This window comes from Pteronotus mesoamericanus, unplaced genomic scaffold, assembly GCF_021234165.1.
Source record: "Pteronotus mesoamericanus isolate MK-2021 breed Mesoamerican mustached bat unplaced genomic scaffold, CSHL_Meso_final contig_68, whole genome shotgun sequence".
In the NCBI taxonomy this organism is placed as follows: domain Eukaryota; kingdom Metazoa; phylum Chordata; class Mammalia; order Chiroptera; family Mormoopidae; genus Pteronotus; species Pteronotus mesoamericanus.
This window is the reverse complement of record NW_026555234.1, coordinates 9,244,999-9,265,886: the sequence shown is the minus strand read 5'-3', so window position 1 is coordinate 9,265,886 and position 20,888 is coordinate 9,244,999. Positions and strand designations below refer to the sequence as shown.

The following is a 20,888-nucleotide window of genomic DNA, read 5'->3' as shown; positions in this document are numbered from 1 at the left end:
CTGCCAGGGCCTGGAGGGCGAGGGAATTATGGAGAGGTTGGTAAATGTATACAAACTTTCAGTTGTAAGATAAATAAGTTCTGTTACACCTTAAGAAAAATGAGTAAGTTCTGGCTACCTAATGCAAAATATAGTGACTATAGTCAATAAAACTGTATTATGTACCTGAAATTGGTTAAGAGGGTAGAACTTAAAACGTTTTCATTAAAAAATAAACGAGGTGTTAGATGTGTTAATTAACTAGATTAGGGGGAATCCTAAGAAGAAGGAAAAAAAAAGAGAATTCCCATATGACCCAGTAATCCCCTTCCTAAAAATATACTCAAAAGAATGGGTACTCGAATCCATGTTCATAGCAGCACCATCTGCTCAGAGTAGCCAAAAGGCAGAAACAGCCACAGAAATATCCTTCAATGGATGAAGAGCTAAATAAATTGTAGTATATGTATAAAATGGAATGTTGTTCTGCCACAAGGAGAAACAAAGCACCGACACTAGCAACAACATGGATTGTCCTCAAAGACAAGCTAAGTGAAAGAAAGACACAAAGTCACATGCTGTACAAGTCCATTTACATGGAATATCTAGAATAGTCAAATCTGTAAATACAAAATGCAGATTAGTAGTTGTCTGGAGCTGGCAGGAGGGGAAATAGAGAGCAAGTACTTAATGGGTTAACTTTCCTTTTGGGATAATGATAACGCTTTTAAAAATTAGAGGCAATGCTTGTACTACATTGTGAACATGCTAAATTCTAATACATTGTTCACTTTAAAACTGCGAGTTCATGTTATGTCATGTTACCTCAGTTAAAAAAAAATATAAAAACTTTTAATTTAATGTTTATATATTCTAGAAAATGTGGTTCATGTGTACCTTAAGAAGAAAAGCAATCTCATTCCCTGTCTTAGGACTTCCACCCATGCAATGTAAAATTATCTTATTTAAGACTCTTGGGGGGGAAAAATATTTTAAGTCATAAATCATAAAGACAGGGAAAAAGATGAAGAAATGATAGCAACCCCTTCCAATAGTCATTTCCTCTTTGTTTACACTTCAATTCTCTGAACATGCAATTTGATAGAGAGAAATTAGGTATACTGAGAGTGAAAGTAGAATTTAATTAGGAGATTGAAAAGGCAAAATTTGTAAATGTTGGCCAAGTTTAAACTTCAGTCTAAAAAATAAAAAAGATAAAAGTACATGCTGAAAATAACACGTTAGAATAATAAGACTGTGATTATTTTTTACCTCACTATCTAAGAAATCTGAAAGAAGTTTCAGAACACTCTTAGCTGTAGCAGTCACTTCTTCTTCAGCTTCTTTTGACGCTTGCTCTTCATCAGTGTTCATTTCTGCATTTTCACTTTGAGTGGCTTTGATTTTTTTACTTGTAAATGGTTCAATGCCAAATGTCATCAGCTGGTCAAAGATTGCCTTCAAAGCACTTATTTTGATTGTCACATCATCAATTTGCAAAACCTAAATTGAAATATCCACAACAAAAAGAGTAACTTTAGTAAACTGTTAACTATTATGCTGCATAAAATTATTTTCTTAGTCTAATTTCATAGCAGTGTCAAGCCTGCATAAAATATTTTTCAAAAATAATTAAAAATTTCTATTTTTAGTTATTATTATTTGTACCATAACATTTACAGTTAAACTTCCTTCAGAAAAAGTTCACCTTCAGTCCAAAAAAAGTCTGAGACAAGTGTCAGGCTGAAATATATGTTCCTTTTATTTAAAAAAGTAAATATGTTCCAATTACAATTTTATTGTTTATTTTTTAAGATCTAGGAAACCTGGTCAATTACACTGAAATTGTTTTTGAGCTATCAAGACAAAAAAAAAATTACTTTCTAACCAATAAAAAGCATTCATTAGAAAATCAATACTCTTCTAGAGAAGTTATTAAATTTCACTAAAGATAAATTTTTCTCTTATTAGCTCAATATTCAGATTTCATTAACAGTGAATTCAGTTTTCAATGAATTGGACTGTATTCCTTTATCAAAGGGGGTGAACCAGAAGGCCCAGGATTTGTATGAGTCTATCCTGATATAAAGAAACTGAATTCCTACATACCAAATTTCAAAACCATGAAAAAGTAGAGCTGATTATTTATATTTTAAAGAGATTAACTATATTCTTTAATACTCTTAAAGTGGTGAGTGATAAACTAGTTGGCGATAGCTTCACCTTTAGAGTGAATAAAATTTCACACATAACTCTTTTTACTTCATTTGAATCTATCATTGACAAATAACATTTTTACCTCAAAATATTTACATACTTATTTTATTCAGGCAAATATTAACAGTCAGTCCCTGAAAAAAAGTAAGTTTACAGATCAAAGTTGTTCAAACTAAAAAAAAAAGAAGGAAAAAGAAGGTAAAATTTAATTCCATGACAAGGGGACTCTTGACTGGTTTGACTTTAAAAAAGGTAAAATGGTGGCATAGTCTTGATAAGAAACAATCATTTATCTTTCACATCAACTTGATTTTGACAATTCCTTTACACTGTATAAAATTATATAGGAGCAAACAGTATCAAGGCTCCAGCTGCTCGCCCCCTCAAGTCGGGGATGACTTAGTATTAAATCACTTCAACATACTCAAGAACACTCTTGAACATTAAATTCGTATTGCATTTCTTCTGTCTGAAATGACCATGCCACATATTACTACTGATATTATGTCAGCCAAAATTAAAAGGATCAAAATTCACATTTCATCTTTAAACGTCAAGTGAACTGAAATATCTTTTGAAAGACTTGTCATATTTCTTTTGTTTTATATAACTGTCTACCTCCAATCTCCTCTATCAGAGTTCCAACTTGACTACAAAAACTTGTAATTTTTCAGCAGCATTCATAATGGTATATAGGACATCTTAGTGAATGTTTTACCTCGTTTTTAGAGCCAAAAGGAACTACTTAATAAGTTAGACATAAACAAACCCTTCACTATCAAATGTTCTAGTAAGATTTTTCTTCCACTTAAATACATATATACATACATACATACATACATACATACATACCAGGGTGAATGTAGCACTTCAAGACCCCAAACTTCTAGAAAGCCAGGAAACTGAAGTAGAAAATTTTCTAATTTTTTTTAAAAGATTTTATTTATTTATTTTTAGAGAAAGAGGGGAAGGGAAGGAGAAAGAGGCAGAGAAACATCAACATGTGGTTGCCTCTCACATGCCCCCTCCTGAGGACCTGGCCCGCAACTCAGGATTGTGCCCTGACTGGAAACTGAACAGGCAACCCTTTCGTTCACAGGCCAGCACTCAATCCACTGAGCCATGCCAATCAGGGCCTGTTCTAATTTCTTAGCAAAGCCTCTTTGAAAATACAAGATTTCCTAGGCACCTAAAAACCAATACATTTCAAAACAGTGAGTAAGACTCCATTAAAAACTACTAGCAGAATCACTGATGCCCACTGTACCATGCATTGTTTATTTTTCATTGTGTTTCCTCTTCTAAAATGTAAGCTTCTCTCTTATTTTTTCCTAAACCTAAATAATGCTGAGCATATCATATGCACTCAGTAAGTATTTACTGTATGACTAATTTTAAAAATACCTTAAATAACTGGTATTTCATCCCTTTTCTACACAGGTGTTTAAATAAGAAAGAAATCAAAACCTAAAAATTGATCATCATCTTCAATAAACTCTGAAATAGATTAAATTTAGAGTACTAGCATTACCACAGATTCTGACTATTTTAGGAAAAACAATCAAGATTTTGTCACAAGATAAATCTTACCTGCAAGAGTAATACAAAGTGTTTACTTGCAAAGTTACGATTCTGTAGTCCACAGCATCCCAAGCATAAAACAGCCAGATTTCTTACTACAGGATGAACACTTATTATTCCAGGAAGAATCTAAAATGAATTAGAAATTATAATTTTTACTGGGACAAGAAATCTACAACAGTGTATTAAAAACATGGGCAAAATACTTTCTGTATGATTTTATAGATCTACATTTCCATATTGTCCATTAACTCAAAGAAGTCCATTTTCAGTTGAAAAGGTAAATACTAAATTTCTAATACAGAAGACTATAGCCAGAGTGAAACAGGCTGACCATGAGACACCCCATCCCTACCTGCTAACACTTCCTCAATGGCTTCCCAACTCTTGTGGGTCAAACATAAAACTCTTTCAACATGACATTTAACGTGTCTCACTGTGTGCTCTTTCCCAGAATCACCTCATATCACGCTACCCCTTGCTCTCCGCTTACTCAATTGGTCTGTGATGCTTCCCAGTCAGTGCTGACCAACAGAAATACAATGCGAGCCATATGTGTCATTTTTAATTTTCTAGTAGCCACATTAAAGTAAAAACACATGAAACTAATCTTAGTATATTTTTCTTTACCTAATCTGACTCAAGTATTATTATGAATCATGTAATCAATATTTAAAAATTAAGATAATTTCCATTCTGTTGTTTGTACTAAGTCTTCAAAACCTAATGTATTTTCACACTTCCAGCACATCTCCGTTTGGGCTAGTTTTTAATAGGCACATGTAGTTAGTGGCTACTGTATTGGAGAGCAGGTCTAGGACACTCTTCCCTCATTCTTCACATAGTTAATGTCTGCTCAAATATCAGATCAAGGTCACCGTCCACGAACACATCAAAATCTACTACCGTTAAGTTCACATATGATTATATAATTAGTTCTTATTCATAGCAATTATCAATGGCATAAGCTTCCACTTTTTATTTGATTGCTGCCTCCCTCACCTGACCAGAAGACCCATGAGAGCAGTGTATATATGTTTTGCATACCACGTATACACTATCCCTAGTATTTAGTATATAGTAGATGTTCAATAAATATTTGTTCAATTAACTTATGATTTTTATTTAAACAACAGCAATTTCATAAAAACATTTTAACTCCTTTATCCAAATATCTTACTCATTTAAATCCCTCTCTAGTCTCTTTCAATCTTAAACACAGGTAGTTTTCATATACTTAAATCATTATGACCATTCAATTTTGTGTTTTCTTCCCTCGACATTGTAAATTTTCCCACATATATACAGTCTTCATATTTACTACTTCAACTGTATAGTTACATATACCATAATTTACCATTCTCTTGCAAGAGGACTAGACGTAAAGTATGCAAGTGGAACTTTAAAAGCATTGTTTCTCACTGAAGACATCTGCTTCACTAAAAATAATACTGAATTCTAATGGTTTAATAGAATCTAGTTTTAATCAGAACCTCTACTGTTATAAACAATAACTGGTCTTCTTTACTGAATTAAGAAACTCATGACAACCCAAAAATCTAAATTTTAGATCACATTCATTGGCTGTTTTTCACTAATCCCAAGTAAAAACAATTTTGGGAGAATTCTGGAAGAACTCAGATACATTCAAAATTTGCTTTGGATGAGTAGCACTTCTGAAAAAAACATCTACAGCTGCACTGTCTACTGTAGCTACCAACCACGTGTGACTCCTGAACAGCTGAAATGCTTTTAGTCTGGACTGAGATGTGCTCTAAGACGTAGTATGAAGAACAGATTCAAAATGCCTCAATAGTTTTAGTACTGAGTAAATGATGAAGTTATAAGACTTTGGATATATTGGGTTAAAAATATTACAGTTAATTTCACCTGTTTCTTTTTTAAATGTGGCTACTAGAAAATGTAAAGTCACACGTAGTTTGCATTGTATTTCTATCACACGATGCTGTTCTGGAATCTTGCAGTATTTATGTCCCTAAACTCAGGAAAACAGAGACTACCTAAAGGGTTACTTCAGTGAAGCCTTTTAAATATATAGTAATAAACAAACTCCTTTCACAGGGCTCACCATGAAGCTTTTCATACTCTTACTATATAGCAAGATTCCAGTACTTAAATATTCCTGCCGTTATTTTGCTCTTTCCAGCAAAAAATATTTTTTCCCCAAACTTTTAAAGGCATAACTATATACCACGTCCTTTATATGAATTATCTTACTTTAATCCTCACAATATGATTGCAACCACTGAATCTTTTTTACCATTTATATTTACCAGACATTTAAAATGGTCATCTTTTCATTCTTTGGAATGCAAGGAACGTATTACTTATAAAACGAGAAGGGAGTGCACTAAAACAAAGCTTCAAAGGCCACCAACATACCAAAGACTCAATGATGCCGTTCATGGTTGCACTGATCCCTGCTGAGGTGGACATGTGCTTCAACAGTTCATAACACAAGACAAGACACTTCTGCAGTGTTTCAGCGTCATCCTAAAATGGCACACAAGATACTCAGCATGAGTAAGAATACCTTCTGCCCATTCCGTAAGTGTTTGCCTTCTCAGGGTTGGTTTTTTCAACCGTATGTTTTCCATTACCATTTCTGCCCCCGCACTCCCGTGTCCCACCGCGCCTGCCTGACACACCCAGGGCGATCGCGTCCCGTCACGCGCCTTCATATGCCATCTGTGAGCTGGCCCAGCTACGTTCTGAGTTTCAGATTCTCATGGACAACCGCTCGAAGACATTTCCTCTTCCATGTTCCACAGGCTTCTCAAACTCAAAACGTCCAAAAGGGAACTAACTCATCATTACCCAAATTCCCCCTCCCCCCGTGTTAGCTCCATTAAACACCACTGTCATCTACCCGGCTGTCCAAACCAAAAGATGACGAGCATACAGTCTTGGCTCGCCCTTCTCCCTCTTCCTAATTCCTAAATACTTCTCCAATCTACCACTTTTTTCCACATCCGCCATCATTACCTTATTCAGACTGCAGCCACGCCAAGCCTACCTTACGCTAAGTCTTCCCATCAGTGTGCCTGCCTAGGCTTTCACACCCTGCAGTCCATTTCCTGAGTAACAGGACCTTTCTCCGACATAAAACTTCCACTTAAAACCCTTTAGTGGTTCACCGTGACCCTTGGGTAGCACAAAGTTTTACTCACTGCTTATGCAAGGCCTTGCATGCGCTGACCCTGAATTACCCCCCACCCGGTTTCTCTCGCCTCCCCCGCTCAATGCTCTGGGCATGCGGACCTGAAGTTTTTAGACACAAGATACTCTTTCACTTCCGTCACACACACCGTTCATCCGCCTGCAACATTCCCGTAAGGACTCACCGCAAAGGGACGACACAGAGGGCACTGAAAGCCCACATCTAAAGCCCCGTGCCTGGGTTTGAGTTCTGCCTCCGCCACTGACTATCGGTGTGACTTTTGGCAAGTCACTTGCCCTCTATGATATGAGAATAGTATCAACACCATAAAGGTTATAGTGAGAATCAAATGCATTCACACTTGCAAGTGCCTGAAGTGACTACCACAGAAAAAGCACCTGCTTATATTATTTTTATTCAAATCATAAGTTAAAACATTTTTCCTCTGGGGAAGCCCACAACACCCAACCCGGGTTAGATAGGTAAAAGGGCAAACCACTGTACTATGCGTAAACGCCCCTACCTCCCTGACCATAGCGCTTATTCTGCTGTGCTGTAAGTGTTCTATAATAGATTTATAACCTTTAATTAGGAAAAAAGAACATGTAAATTGTCAAAGCAAGTCAAGTTACACAGATGATATTAATCATGGTAGACTACCCTTGTTACAGTTTCCTAATTTAGACCTGCAGTTTATATGGTTTTTCAGTTTGTAATACACTATATTGTTTTCATTTTAAATTTACTCCCCACATTTAAGAGCTTATAATAATCCATAGACATTGTCAAACAAAAGAAATAAGCTCCTAGCTGTGAAGTAAAATTCAGCACACTCGGGAAGGTGGACAGTTAGCGGCAGGATGTCTATGGCTAAAGAGCTCAAGGACAAAACTCACAGGATGCTTTTGTGCGCTAACTCCTCCCTAGCCAGCACTGTCCGAGAACACACTCATCGGCACTTCCCAAACCAAAAGTACGACGATAAATGATGTTTACTACAAAAGGTAAGATCCTAAAAGGCTCCCTGAATTAAGTTAGTATCACATAGCATAGTAACTGAGACCATTCTATCTTATGTTAAAATAAGACTAGTTTCTCAAATACAACTAAGTTGAAAAAAGACGGCTGATACTTAGCTTTAAATGTTGCTCGACATAAAAGTTAACTATTTCATCGAAAACGATGCTACGTAGCTTTTTCTAAAAACAAAAGTACAGTCACACACCACATAACGTTCGGTCACTGATGGACCACGTACACCACAGAAGTCCCATGAGTCTGTAGCGGATTATAAGCAAGGTTTGTTTGCGATGTGGAAATAAAAGGCTGGACCTGACTAGATGCTGAATCGACTGCTGGCTCCGGGTGGTTTAAGAGGCTCAGCATGCTGTCCGCTCGCCGTGCAACAGCCCGCGGCTGCGCCAGGGTGGGCCACGGAGGGCCGGGAGCAGGCTGGGGAGGAGGGGGCCTGGGGCCAGCCCCTGCCTGTGCACACACGCACCCCTGCCGCACACGCACCCCTGCGCCCAAACACCCTCCCCTTCCCTCTGTCTTTTATCTTTTTCCTCCCAGTCCCCTTTCTATCTCGCTTCTGTCTCCCCCGCACCTCTTCTCCCTTTTATTATTGCCCATCTCATGTCTTGTCTCTGCCTCTCTCAGTATGTGCCCTCCCCTTTTCTTCATCTCCCCATCCCTCCTCCTGAGGCACACTCTTCCTGAGGTGGCACCTCCCTCCACAGCCCCTGTCCCCCCAAAACATGTGCGTGACAGCGCACACACACTTTATTTTTTACACTGCATTGCTACTGTACCTTTATTACGTTTAGATTTACCAGTGTATGACAACTGCCTACAGCAGCAGCACATCCCATGCTGCACAGGCTGCTAGCCCGGGAGCAACAGGCTGCCCCCTGCAGCCTCCATGTGCAGCAGGCTGTGGAAGTGACATGCCCACAATGGCTAAATCACCAAACACATTTCTCAGAATTTATCCCTGTTATGTGATGCAAGACTGAGTTAAGCTTTAAAATATATGTGTAAAATGGTATCGTTACCACTGAAATTCTTTTCCTACCAGCAGAAAGGTCATGGGTCTTCCACAAATAAGGAAAAGGTAAGTAAATGAATAGATGCCTTTTCCTTTTCTGAACCATTCAAGACAAACAAATAAACAAAATAACCCAACCAGAAGGAAACCAGTGGAAGGCAAAGAAGAAAAGAGTTGAGATTCCAGGGGCTGGCACTTAAGAGAGCAAATAATGTCTTAGCTACAAAAATTGAAGTTAATTAAGGTCTTTCAAAGCTCAGGAGAGAAATGAACAAGAGGAAAAAAAATATTTTCATATTAATTAATGGTACTGTTAAAAATCCCTCCACAGAGAAAACATTCGGGCAGCTTTCTGAGTTAAGAAAACAAGGTTTAGTTGAGATGAATGACAGCTGAAATTTGGTATGAAGAAGTTACCTATACCTTCTCTCCATGGACTTCTTTAATTTCAAGCTGCTCTGTCTCTTTCAATAGGTTTACTCTGGCATCTTCTAATGCTTTTATTTCTTCTTTTAATTCTGATGCTTGATTAAAATCCTGTAAGGTAATGCAATTTTCCAAAGCTTCTTTTGCCTCAATAAGTTTAACTTTTATTTCAGCCATCTAGGAAAGATATAAATTGATTGTGTAAATACCAAATAAAACTATTAATATGAAAAACTGCAGCAAACTGAAGAGTATAAATGAACACCTCAGCATCTTAGAAGTTACCATCTGGGCACAGAGTTGTAGTCTTCCTGAAGCAGAGGCCTGCAAACCTTTCACACTGACATAATCGGGTACAATCTGAGATACTCTCATATTTTAAATAGTTCATCAATAATTTGACCTTGTGAGAACAATGCTGAACATGCACAGCAAGACGGAATAAACAACTTGCACAACTATATTAGATTCAGGTATTTCTTTAATTTAGAAGAGACTTACCTTGAGTTCTTTCTTTCTTGCATCAGCTGGATCATTTTTAACACCATCAGTAACAATGGGTGCCCGAATCTCTGAAATAATTTCTGAAACCTGGTAAGTAAAGTTATAATTCAGAATACATGCTTTAATACATGGTCTATGTCAGAAAATGACATCAAACTGCTACACAAAACTCCAATTAGTGTCCACAATCTCTTGAAAAATAGAGGAAAATATATGAGTAAAAATGGTACACATTCTGTTCGCTAGACAATTTTAGGGAAAAAAGGACCAAACAATACATCTGACTAAAAACTCTAAAATTATGGAACAGGAACACAGATATTGAAGATAAATTATCTCCTCTGCCTAAAATCTTTACCTCTCCCCCTTGTTCAGCTCCATGGGAGCCAAACATAAAAAACAGAATACCCATTTATCATTCCTCTGGATGTGTGATGCATAAATAGTGACAGCACACTAAAGACCTTCCTTTCAGAGCCACTAGTACTGGCAGATTCAGGAAAAGACTGCTTCCCAAATGAGGGAACTTAAGCAGACACTAGAGAACGACTTGCTGGGAATGCTGTAGAAGGGGTTTATGTGTGAGTGTGTGTATATAAGGAGGGGATGGAAAACACAGCCCTGAATTAACCTGCAGTCCTGTGATGGAAGGGTTTTATGAAAAGCAATGCTACAGGTCTGTCTTTTTGGACTACCCCAGGGAAAATAACACTTGGCAACAGTAATATTATAGTAACACTTATTTCTGTATTTACAAAGCACTTTATGAACATTATTTCATTGAACAATGAAAGGTAGGTTTTACTGTTACTCCTGTTTTGCAGACAAGTGAAAAAAAACCCTCAAAATTAAATCACTTGCCCCAAATCACAAAGCCGTAAAGTGTCAGAGGGGATGTGAACCCAGGTGTGTGTAACTTGGGCCAGCTCTCAAACACCGACGTGACCGATGCCCAATGACACCTCTCCCCTGACCTGCTCCATTTCAAACTGATAGTCACAGCAACAATATATTACCCTGTCAGTTGAGTTTATTCTTTATTAGTTTGTTTTTATTGTATTTTGTTTTCCATTGCCATTTACCCCCTCATATGCTCTTCCACCACCCACCCCGCTCCCTCCTGCTCTCCCCACGCTGCTGTCCATGCGCATGACTTAGAAGAGATGTTTTTGAAATGTGTCTGTGTGTGAGAGATTTGGATCTAAGTTTAAAAACTTGATAGAGACAAAATTAAAACAAAGGCAGTTAAGGACAAAGCACAAAGTACTGAAAAGAAACTGAAACAATCCTCGGTCATGGACCAACAATGAAGAAAATTACTTACAATTTGTGTTCTCCTATTATCATCCAGAACGATGTGGAGCAGTCTCTCAACAAGAAAAGAAATCAGGGACATTGGCGTTGTGGGTAGAGTAAGAATCTCCTGTAAAAGAGCCAGCAGCCGTTTCCTGTGTTCCAGAAAAACTATTTTAACTTAAACATGACAGTAGAAAAACATTTTTTTCTGTAACATTTCACCTATTCTGCAGACAAACCACATTTGTCTCAGTTCTTTTTAATATTTATCACTATAGCTACAAAAATATATGTACAAATTTCAGGTCAAAAATTCATTGTTCTGCAAAAAAAAAATTATTATTATAAATCACCTTACAATCTTTCATATATAAACATGATGAAAATACCAGAAGTGAATCAAATCTTTTAGATAGTATTACTAGCCCTCTCTGCCATAAAGACAAAAAGATTTTTAAGCATAAACCTGCAATTTCATTGATTTACTCTGAAGAAAATGAATTAAGACCTCATGTATATTATATTTTTATATATATACACATTCACATATATGGAAGGGGAGAAGGGAGTAAAGGGTAATTTTTTGTTATATATTACACATGTAAGAGGAAAGAGAATACTTTTTACAACATGTTAGAGAGCTAGGTTGGTTTACGGTTGTGAGTATGCAAAACAGTTTCTTCTTGTATTATTTTTCATACAACTATTAGCCTACTTTTGCTCACCCCTGTATATTTAATTATATGGTAACAAGACTGTATTTCAATATAAGATTAAAAGAACAAATTAGGACCTTTGCTCACCCCTGTATATTTAATTATATGGTAACAAGGCTGTATTTCAATCCAGGATTAGATAAACAAATCAGAACTATTAACATTTAGACATACCTTCCTCCTTCTTCACTGGTATCCAAAGACTTGATAATTAGAATCAATTGCTGACCTATGAACTCTTTTGTCATCAAATGTCCAAAGTAGGAAAAATCATTTCTCTGTTCATCATTAACAACTGGAATGCTCTGAATATAACTAAAATAAGAATTAATAAAATGTAGAATGTGTTAAAAAACATTAAACAGCTCCCCCCATTAAGTCAGAAGAGGGATTTTATTCAGTTCACATTAATCCAAACATATACCACATGATACTCATTAGGTCTATAGAGTAAACTCTACACTATTGTCATGAATTTTTTTGTAAGGAAACTTATTGGCTTGAATCAAAATTATTTAGAAAATGTATTTTCATTGAAGATTCAAATTTCCTATGGGAAATTTTCAAAAGCTACATATATACATCTCTCAAACTGATAATTATTTCATTGTCACTAGTATTCTCTTATATTTTTTCACTAATTTTTTAAAATTTTATTTATTTTCACAGAGAAGGAAAGGGAGGGAGAAAGAGAGGGAGAGAAACATCAGTCGGTTGCCTCTCACGCACCCCTAACTGGGGATCCGGCCCACAACCAGGGCATGTGCCCTGACAGGGAATCGAACCGGCAACATTTTGGTTCATAAGCCAGCATTCGATCTACTGAGCCACATTAGCCAGGGCTGTTTTTTTTTATTTTCCTATTACAGCTGATATTCAATATTATTTTATATTAGTATATATCACTTTTATTCTCAATTATAAGGTTCTGAATCTCTTCGCCAAAATCCAATTTCATAAAGAGCTAGTCTTCCATCATCATCCCTAATTAACCATCATTTTGTTTAAAAGACTAGAAGGGCCCTGGCCGGGTGGTCCAGTTGGTTGGAGCATCGACCCATGCACCATAAAGCTGTGGGTTCGATTCCCGGTCAGGGCACATAGGTAGGCTGCGGGTTCAATCCCCTTCAGGGTGCAGGCCGTAGGCAACGGATCAATGGTGCTCTCTCACATCAATGTTGCTCTCTAACATCTGTTTCTCTCACTCTCTCTGTCTCTCCTCCTTCCTCTCCCTCTATGAAATCAACATATCCTTGGGTGAGGATAAAAAAGCTTTAAAAATTTTAAAATAGTAGTAATAATAGTAATAACACAAGTAATCCATGAATACAAGGACTTTTAAAAAATCGGAAAAATATAGATAGCTTAATTGATTTGTATTATCCTTGTTTAGGGCCCTACTGATCTTTGTACTGTTCTTATTTTCGTGTAAGTAATACTGAACAGCACCATCAACTACCCCTGTATTCCTACTATGGCTGCCCAAATTAAAACCTTTTATAATCCTCACCTAGAAAATACTCAAGAGCCTACAGAAGACCTCCCTTTTGTGAGTGTGCATGGCAGGGGGAGATACTTAAAAGAAGAATTAAGAGTTTAAGCTTAATTCTTCTAACAACTAAGTGCCTTTGGGTTGGAATATGAAAAACAACAATGTGGATAAAAAATGTCATTTTTTAAATATCAACAAAAATCAAGTGACAGAAACGGCAGAATTATGTATGATGAATAAACTGACTCATCTCATAAATCTCTGGTCATGAGAATCAGGGCCTTTGAGGGCGCCAGCCACCCTTTGGGCTCTAGCAGAAAACGAAGGGAAAGCGACAAAACTAGCATTTATCAAAATCAACAGACCAGCGGAGTTACTGACTTCTAACAGGCTAAAACTCTTTCACTCATCTCTGAATCCCTTCCGGCTTTACCCCAGCTTCAGCACAATGCAGAGCATCAAAGAGTAGCTGTTTCATAAATACGTATCACATCCTGAACTGTATAGCTGGAACCACCAATTTTAATTACCATGAAGTCATCTCTTTTTAACCATTTTTAAAGATATTCATTATAATGAAGGGATCTGTCATTTAATATCCCTGATTCCTTAGATAACAGAAAATTGTTTCATATCAGAATTTTGAGTCATTAACTCTTCCCACTACAAAATGCATGAAAATACATTTCTGAGATTATCACGAAACAGTTTTTCCATTTAATTTTGTTTCTGTACCTGAATATATTAATCTTATCTAGTAATATTTCTCCAAAAAGAAAATCATTCTATTTCAAAAGCATTCTTTAAATAATAATTAAAATACAACTTTTAAGTTTTCCCTTCTATAAATAAGACAAGTTGATTGAAGTTATTACAAAACTCACAGATTAAGTGACAAAAGATATATAAGAATAAAGAATCAAGCTGTTTACGTGTCAATATTAACTAAGAATTAATCAATTTGTGAAGCTGTCCTTGAGGTGTCTTCCCCTTTATGTTACTTAAACATTTAACATTTCCTCATGTTTTTTATATTCTCTCCATCTTCTATAAGCAGTTATCACTTTTACATTAATACATATTACTAAGCATTTTATCAAGCTCATTTGGAAACATTTCAACATGATCCGAACAGCATTATAATGAACACTCAAATGTTAAAGTCTGAAATAATTATTAAAACTTAGTAGATTCACGCATGTTTTTCATGATGTTATTATGAGCTCAAGCTGTAAGTTTCCATATTGGCTCACATTTAAGAAATTTATCCTGGATTTAATATTTTGCATACAAAATTCAAATGCATTTATAGCTTTGCTGCCTAACTTACATGTAAGACCATTATAAGCAAAATCAAAATAGTATATTTTATACAAAGAAAATCAGGCCCATAATTCATATTATAGACAGGCTTTTATAAACGCACCCTAAGCATAATTAAAAATCTACACACTCGTATCTACCAAAATATATATAGCCTTTGGACCAGCAATTTCACTTCTGGGAATCAACCCCACAAAAACCTGAACATACCTAAAGATGTACAAGGAAGCTGAACACACTTTTAATAGCAGTGAAAACTGTGAACACTTAAAATGCCCATCAACAAAGGAGTAAACTAAATGATACCACCACACTATGGAATAATATGCTCTTGTTAAGGCTGTGACAGATTTATATGCACCAACATATAATGACCTCAAACATCAGTAGTTAAAAAAAATTGTGTATAGTGTACTATGTTTAAAAAAGCATTTCTGCATTTAGTGTATGTATATGTAAATGTAGAGAAAGGTATGAAAGTATATGCTTCAAATTGGTGAGCTAGTAACTCCAAGGAAATCAATGAAACTGAGGAATTAGAAGGTAAAAGAGGGAATTCATATTTTTATTCTATATATACCAATTTTGACAAGAATGCATTCATGTTTCACTTGTATAATTTTAAAGTGAAATAAACAAAATTAGAGTAATTCAAGTAATATTTTTTAACAAGTAAATTTTGAAAAAAGTTTTTAGAAAACCAAAAGTCAAATAGTGCCAATTTTAATCAAAACTAAAACTGGCCGCGAACACCCACCCTGCCAGTCGGACAGCTATGGGCCATGTACCAGACCCAGCCTACTGCTCATTTCTCCATAGCGGGCAAGCTCTTTACATTTTTAAATAGTAGTTTAAAATAGTGTCTAGATGAGAAATATTTATGTGTGTAAACATATACATGTGAAAATTAAACACAATTCAAATCTTAGCGTCAATAAAAGTTTTATCGACAGTCACACTTAGGCATTTCATATTGTCATTGGCCGCTTTTGCACTACCAAAGTAGAACTGATTCATTGTGACAAAGACAGTGTAGCTCTCAGACTCTACAATGTTTACCCTCTGGCACTTAGTAAAAGTTTGCTAACCGATTGCAGAGTAAGGTGTCATCAACCTTATGGAGAAATGTACATAATCACATTGTAACAGTTTTCAGGAAATGTCCCTAAACACACTGACTGTACTCCTTCTTCAGAGAGACTCAATATACATACCTATTTACCTATGCCTGTCCAAAAATATAGTTTTTAACTTATTCTCAATCCAGCCTGTCTTTGAGGGAGGAGGCCGGGAGACTGACACAGATAGCAACACAAGTACGTTCCAAACCAAATGAAAAAATTGTACCTCAGTAAATACTCGGCATATATGACGGGCTCTGGCAAAATCTGCTCTAAAAATTCTTCACCTTCATCTCCTTTTGACTTCAAATATTCACAAAGGGCACGCCAATACAAAGCAATTTCAGGAGTCAGGGTTTCCACTGGAATCAATTTCCTTCATTTAAAAAGGAGAAAGTAAGCACATGATCTTAATATCCAGTAAAAAAATTGAATAGAAAAACGGAAATAAGAAGCAAACTAGATTTGTAACCACCAATCTTTTAAAAACTGCAAAGTCATTAGGTTATCCATAAAAAAAGAATGACAAAATTTAGACCAAAAAAATAAATCAAATGAGCAAACATACTAGAGGGATGCATGCCGTTGAACATTCCACAGTAGGCTAGTGCAAAAATCAAAGTAACAAAATTAAAAAACTTTTTTTAAAAAATGGAGCTAAAGTAGTTTATGATTAAGTAGTGAGTTCTTACACAAGGGAGAAAACAGAAAAAATGACATCCACTTGAGTAAAAAAATAAGGAGTAGATAAAATTACTAGTACAATCTGAAGTAATGGGAGGAGGAAGATATTCTTCATTGTATAAGTCTGTCAGTATCACACTCCAATATAATTCAAATTATAATGAATACTTTATATACCTGTCATTGCTATTTTTGCAGATTTCTACCAGTTCCTTAAGAGGAGTCACTGAAAATAAGGCATTGAGAACAGAGACTGCCACTTCAGAGGAATTTTCCACATCCAACCGATGAAGCAACTCTAATATATTTCCTTCAGTAAAACGAAGCCAGCCTTGGAGAAGATGCTTCTGCGTTGCTTGCTTCACAGGTTCTGTTAAGTCATTTGAAACACAGGTAAACAGGCTTTCTCTATCTTCCATTTCCTGAATTTGTCTCTTTTCATTAATTTACCAGATCAGCCTTAACAAAAAGTTGGTATTCAGAATAGAAATGGAAAGAGACCAAAAGGCAGAATAAAGCATACTAATGAAAAAATAGAAGTACAATGATATTGCAAAAATCACTATGATACTCATTTCCAAATAAAAATGAAAAAGGTTAGAAGTAAGTACACAACCACAACCTTGCACTCCTTCTCCTCCAGGTTCAGCGGGCTTCCGGTCTTAGGCTAGACTATGTAATACTTATTATTTTGCTGTTGACTGACTTCATCTATTATGTGCGATACTATTTGCAGTAGTGAATCATACCAGCATATATGACTGAACAAACCTTATTCTTAGTTTTTAAAGTCATTCTAATCATTAATCCTGTGACAATTAATGTTTTCAAACTGAGGTATGCTTGCACAGCAAAATTAAGCTATTTTAGTCCTCTCGTAGAGATGGGAAATTTAAACTAGATCATTCGTCATCATTCTTGTAAGCAGATTCTCTAGTTTCAACATAAAAGAAAACAACAAAAAAATAAGAAAAGTATACTACTATGGCCATTGCTGATTGCTGTTTCCAATGTGCAGAACACATTCATAGCAAGATATACAAGGAGGGGACCCAAAAAAACTGGAATGTATTTATTAAAAATTGTGTATTTATTTATTCTTACATGTTTAAACTTCAGTCACCTTCAAAGTGCTCTCCATTTGATGCAACACACCCATCAAGACATTTTTTCCACTGCTCAAAACAGTTTTTGAACTCATTGATTCTGATGCCCTTTAGTGCTTCTGCCATTTTTTTGTTTCACATCTTCCACATTAGCAAAATGTTTCCCTTAGAGGCCTTTTTTCATCCAGGGAAACAAAAAAAATAGTCACTACAGGCGAGATCAGGTGAATAGGGAGGGTGGGGCACAGGAGTCATGCCCCTTTTTTGGTCAAAAACTGCTCAACACTCAGCATGGTGTTGAGTCTTCAAAAAAAAAAAAAACCTCACTGAAGCTGAACGCAGCCTCTCACAACAACGCCAGTTGGTACACTGATAATACAGATGGGTTCCTAGAACACTTGCCCAGCAGAGGAAAGCTGTACAACAAGGGGTCGACCCTCCAGAAGATAATTCCGGTTTTTTGGGGGTTTCCCCACTCCACAAAGGAGATAGCATTTTAATAAAGGAGAGAGTGTGAAAAAGAGATCCTGCCCTGTTTCTAGTGTAAATTAGCTCTATAGCTGCAAGCTATGGTTTCTCCATTTGTAACACTCAGGAGAATTAAAGCAAACTCTGCTCCTTCTAAGTATCAAGATCTTTAACTTTAGGAAATGTTTTGTATACAATACACCAAGATAAATTTCTATGGTCTGTGGAATAGGCTTACTTGACTTAATTTAGGACACTTGTTTCCTAAGTTTCCTAAACCTTTTACATCTGAACTCAAAATTTACTAAAGATGTCTATCTTACCTGATCTGTCATTAAGACCTTGTTGAAGGAGCGTTACTCTCTGAGCGATGGACATAGTTCTCATATGAACCTTTTCAGCTAAAACCTTAAAGAGATAATAATAACAAAAAGATGGTCATTAAACTCAACATAGCTTACATATTGCATAACTAGTACTATCTCCTTCTTTTAAGAAAATTATCCAGAATCTCCAAAAAAATTAGTATCTGGTAATACATTAAATTACCTATACTTTCCATATGTACAAATCTCAATTAATGAAATCATTATTATTTCCCAAATATTTTTAAAAAGTACCTTAAGAATATGGCTTTTTGACTTTAAAGAATACACCTACACAAAATACTGAACTTATTTACCTGATAAGCCTGCTTTCTGACGGCCACTTTCACATCCCTGGTGCGCCCTACAATTTTTGACAAAGTCTTCGCTGATGGTACAACACATGATAACACTGCCCGCCTAACTTCTGGATTTGAATCATTTTCAATCATAGTAGCATATGCTAAAAAACAAAACAATATATTTTAGTACATTAAAGAAATATTTCTCTAACCATATTCATAAGATAGCCCACAATGTGATATTTAATACTATCTTTAAAAGGATTTAAAAATATATTGTTTTTTTTTTAGTCTTACACATTTAATTTTAGGTGAAGATTATTTTTCTGCCAACTTCCCTTAAAAAGGACAGAATGGGAAAGTACTAAATGGACTGGGCATGGAGGCTAAAACAAAAACAAACAGCACTAAAGATCCTGGAAAACTTGTCATTAAGATGTCTCTGCTACTCTTCAAAATTTAGAAGAATGTCTAGCGTAGCAGTCAGTTTATTTTTATATTGCTATGACTTTAAAAAGGGCTCATTATTATTCTGATTATTAATTAGTTCTAAAAAGAAATATCTGGTTTTACTGAAATAAAATCCATTCCTGTACTTAAATGTTGATTCACCTCTACTTCTCAATTTTTTCCTAGCTTTATAAACAAACACATGTTGACTATTAAACACGTTTTTCTACATTATTATTTTGTGCATCGTTTAACACCAAAAAATATCAAGTACCACCAGTGATCAAAATTGATTATAAAGCTAGTCACAGGAAGAAAGAGAAAACTGAACAGAAGAATGCCCAAAATATACTTAGGCTATCTTTATGAGCCCAGAAGTAAAGAAAGATTCTTAAATAAAAGTTAAAAAGTACAAATCATGAGATTGCTAATTTTGATATTAGGAACTCTATCCAACAAAAGACATCCCAAAAAGAGTGAAACAATAAGCCATTTAAAATAGGAAGAGATCTACAATTCACATAACCAAAGAATTTCTTTTCATTATAAAGAACTCCAAAACTCAGTAAGAAAAACCAACAGTAAAACAGGCAGAACACATTAACAAATGTTATGTAATAGAATAAATGTAATTGGCTGTTAAACATTAAAAAAGATGCATAACAATGACATACATCACACAGAAAAAAATCTAAAATCTGAAATACCAAACACTGGAGAGGATATGGATCAATAAAGACTTGTATGGATTACCCACCCCCTCAATCCTCACCTGAGGACATATATATTCATTGATTTTAGAGAAAGAGGAACGAAGTGGGGGAGGGAGAGAAGGAGAGGGAGAAATGTAGATGAGACAGACAGACACACAGAGAGACAGAGAAACATTGACTGCTTCCCATATGCTCCCCCACCAGGGACTGAACCCGCAACCTAGCCACATGCCCTGACTGGGAATCCAACTCGCCACTTTTCAGTGCACTAGGTGACGCTCCAGCCACTGAGCCACACAGACCAGGGCTGCTTGTATGCACTTTTATTGGGAATATTAATTGGTAAACTGTTTTACACAACAACACTTGTATCTTATCTAATAAAGCTGAATACACATGTATACCCTAGAAAACCTTTAACCTATGCACCAGAAATCATTTGTTAGTTTATAGAAACAACATTGTTTTTTAAGGGCAAAATAGCTGAAAACAACTAGAAGGTCCTCCAGTATTAGAAATAAATTGTGTTACGCTCATAACACAGAATGCTACAAAAGAGTAAATAAACAGATTAACATGAATGTTAGTTACAAAATAATGTTGAGAGCCCAGAAAAATACATAACAACACATATAGCATGCAAAATGACATGCAAAGCTTAACATTATTTAGAGATACACACATGCAGTTAATTGTTTAAACAAAAAGACAAGAGAATTCATTCAAAACTCAGGATAATCATTGTCTCTGAGAGAGAGTGATGTAACTGGGGTGGGGCCCAAAGTTACTTTCCAAGTAACTTTGGAAAGTTACTGATAATGCTGTTTTTGACACTTGGGTGGTCTCCTTGGGTTTTAAAAAGTCATATATATATCCTCTCATATACATAGTTCATAACAAAAATTTCATCTACTGTT

The 20,888-nt window shown here is 35.7% G+C and overlaps 1 protein-coding gene across 1 annotated transcript in view; it reads right to left on the bottom strand.

The window, feature by feature from the left end:
- NCAPG (non-SMC condensin I complex subunit G) overlaps positions 1–20,888 on the bottom strand; it is a 33,860-nt gene that overhangs the window by 11,050 nt on the left and 1,922 nt on the right. Inside the window, exons 4-14 of the mRNA XM_054582243.1 lie at positions 18,824–18,969; positions 18,465–18,549; positions 16,745–16,937; positions 16,110–16,259; positions 12,122–12,262; positions 11,260–11,383; positions 9,933–10,022; positions 9,429–9,608; positions 6,181–6,291; positions 3,787–3,906; positions 1,252–1,482 (exon numbers count right to left, since the gene is read on the bottom strand). Of these exons, the coding sequence (XP_054438218.1) occupies positions 1,252–1,482; positions 3,787–3,906; positions 6,181–6,291; positions 9,429–9,608; positions 9,933–10,022; positions 11,260–11,383; positions 12,122–12,262; positions 16,110–16,259; positions 16,745–16,937; positions 18,465–18,549; positions 18,824–18,969 (1,571 nt within the window). The remainder of the gene's footprint in view (positions 1–1,251; positions 1,483–3,786; positions 3,907–6,180; positions 6,292–9,428; positions 9,609–9,932; positions 10,023–11,259; positions 11,384–12,121; positions 12,263–16,109; positions 16,260–16,744; positions 16,938–18,464; positions 18,550–18,823; positions 18,970–20,888) is intronic.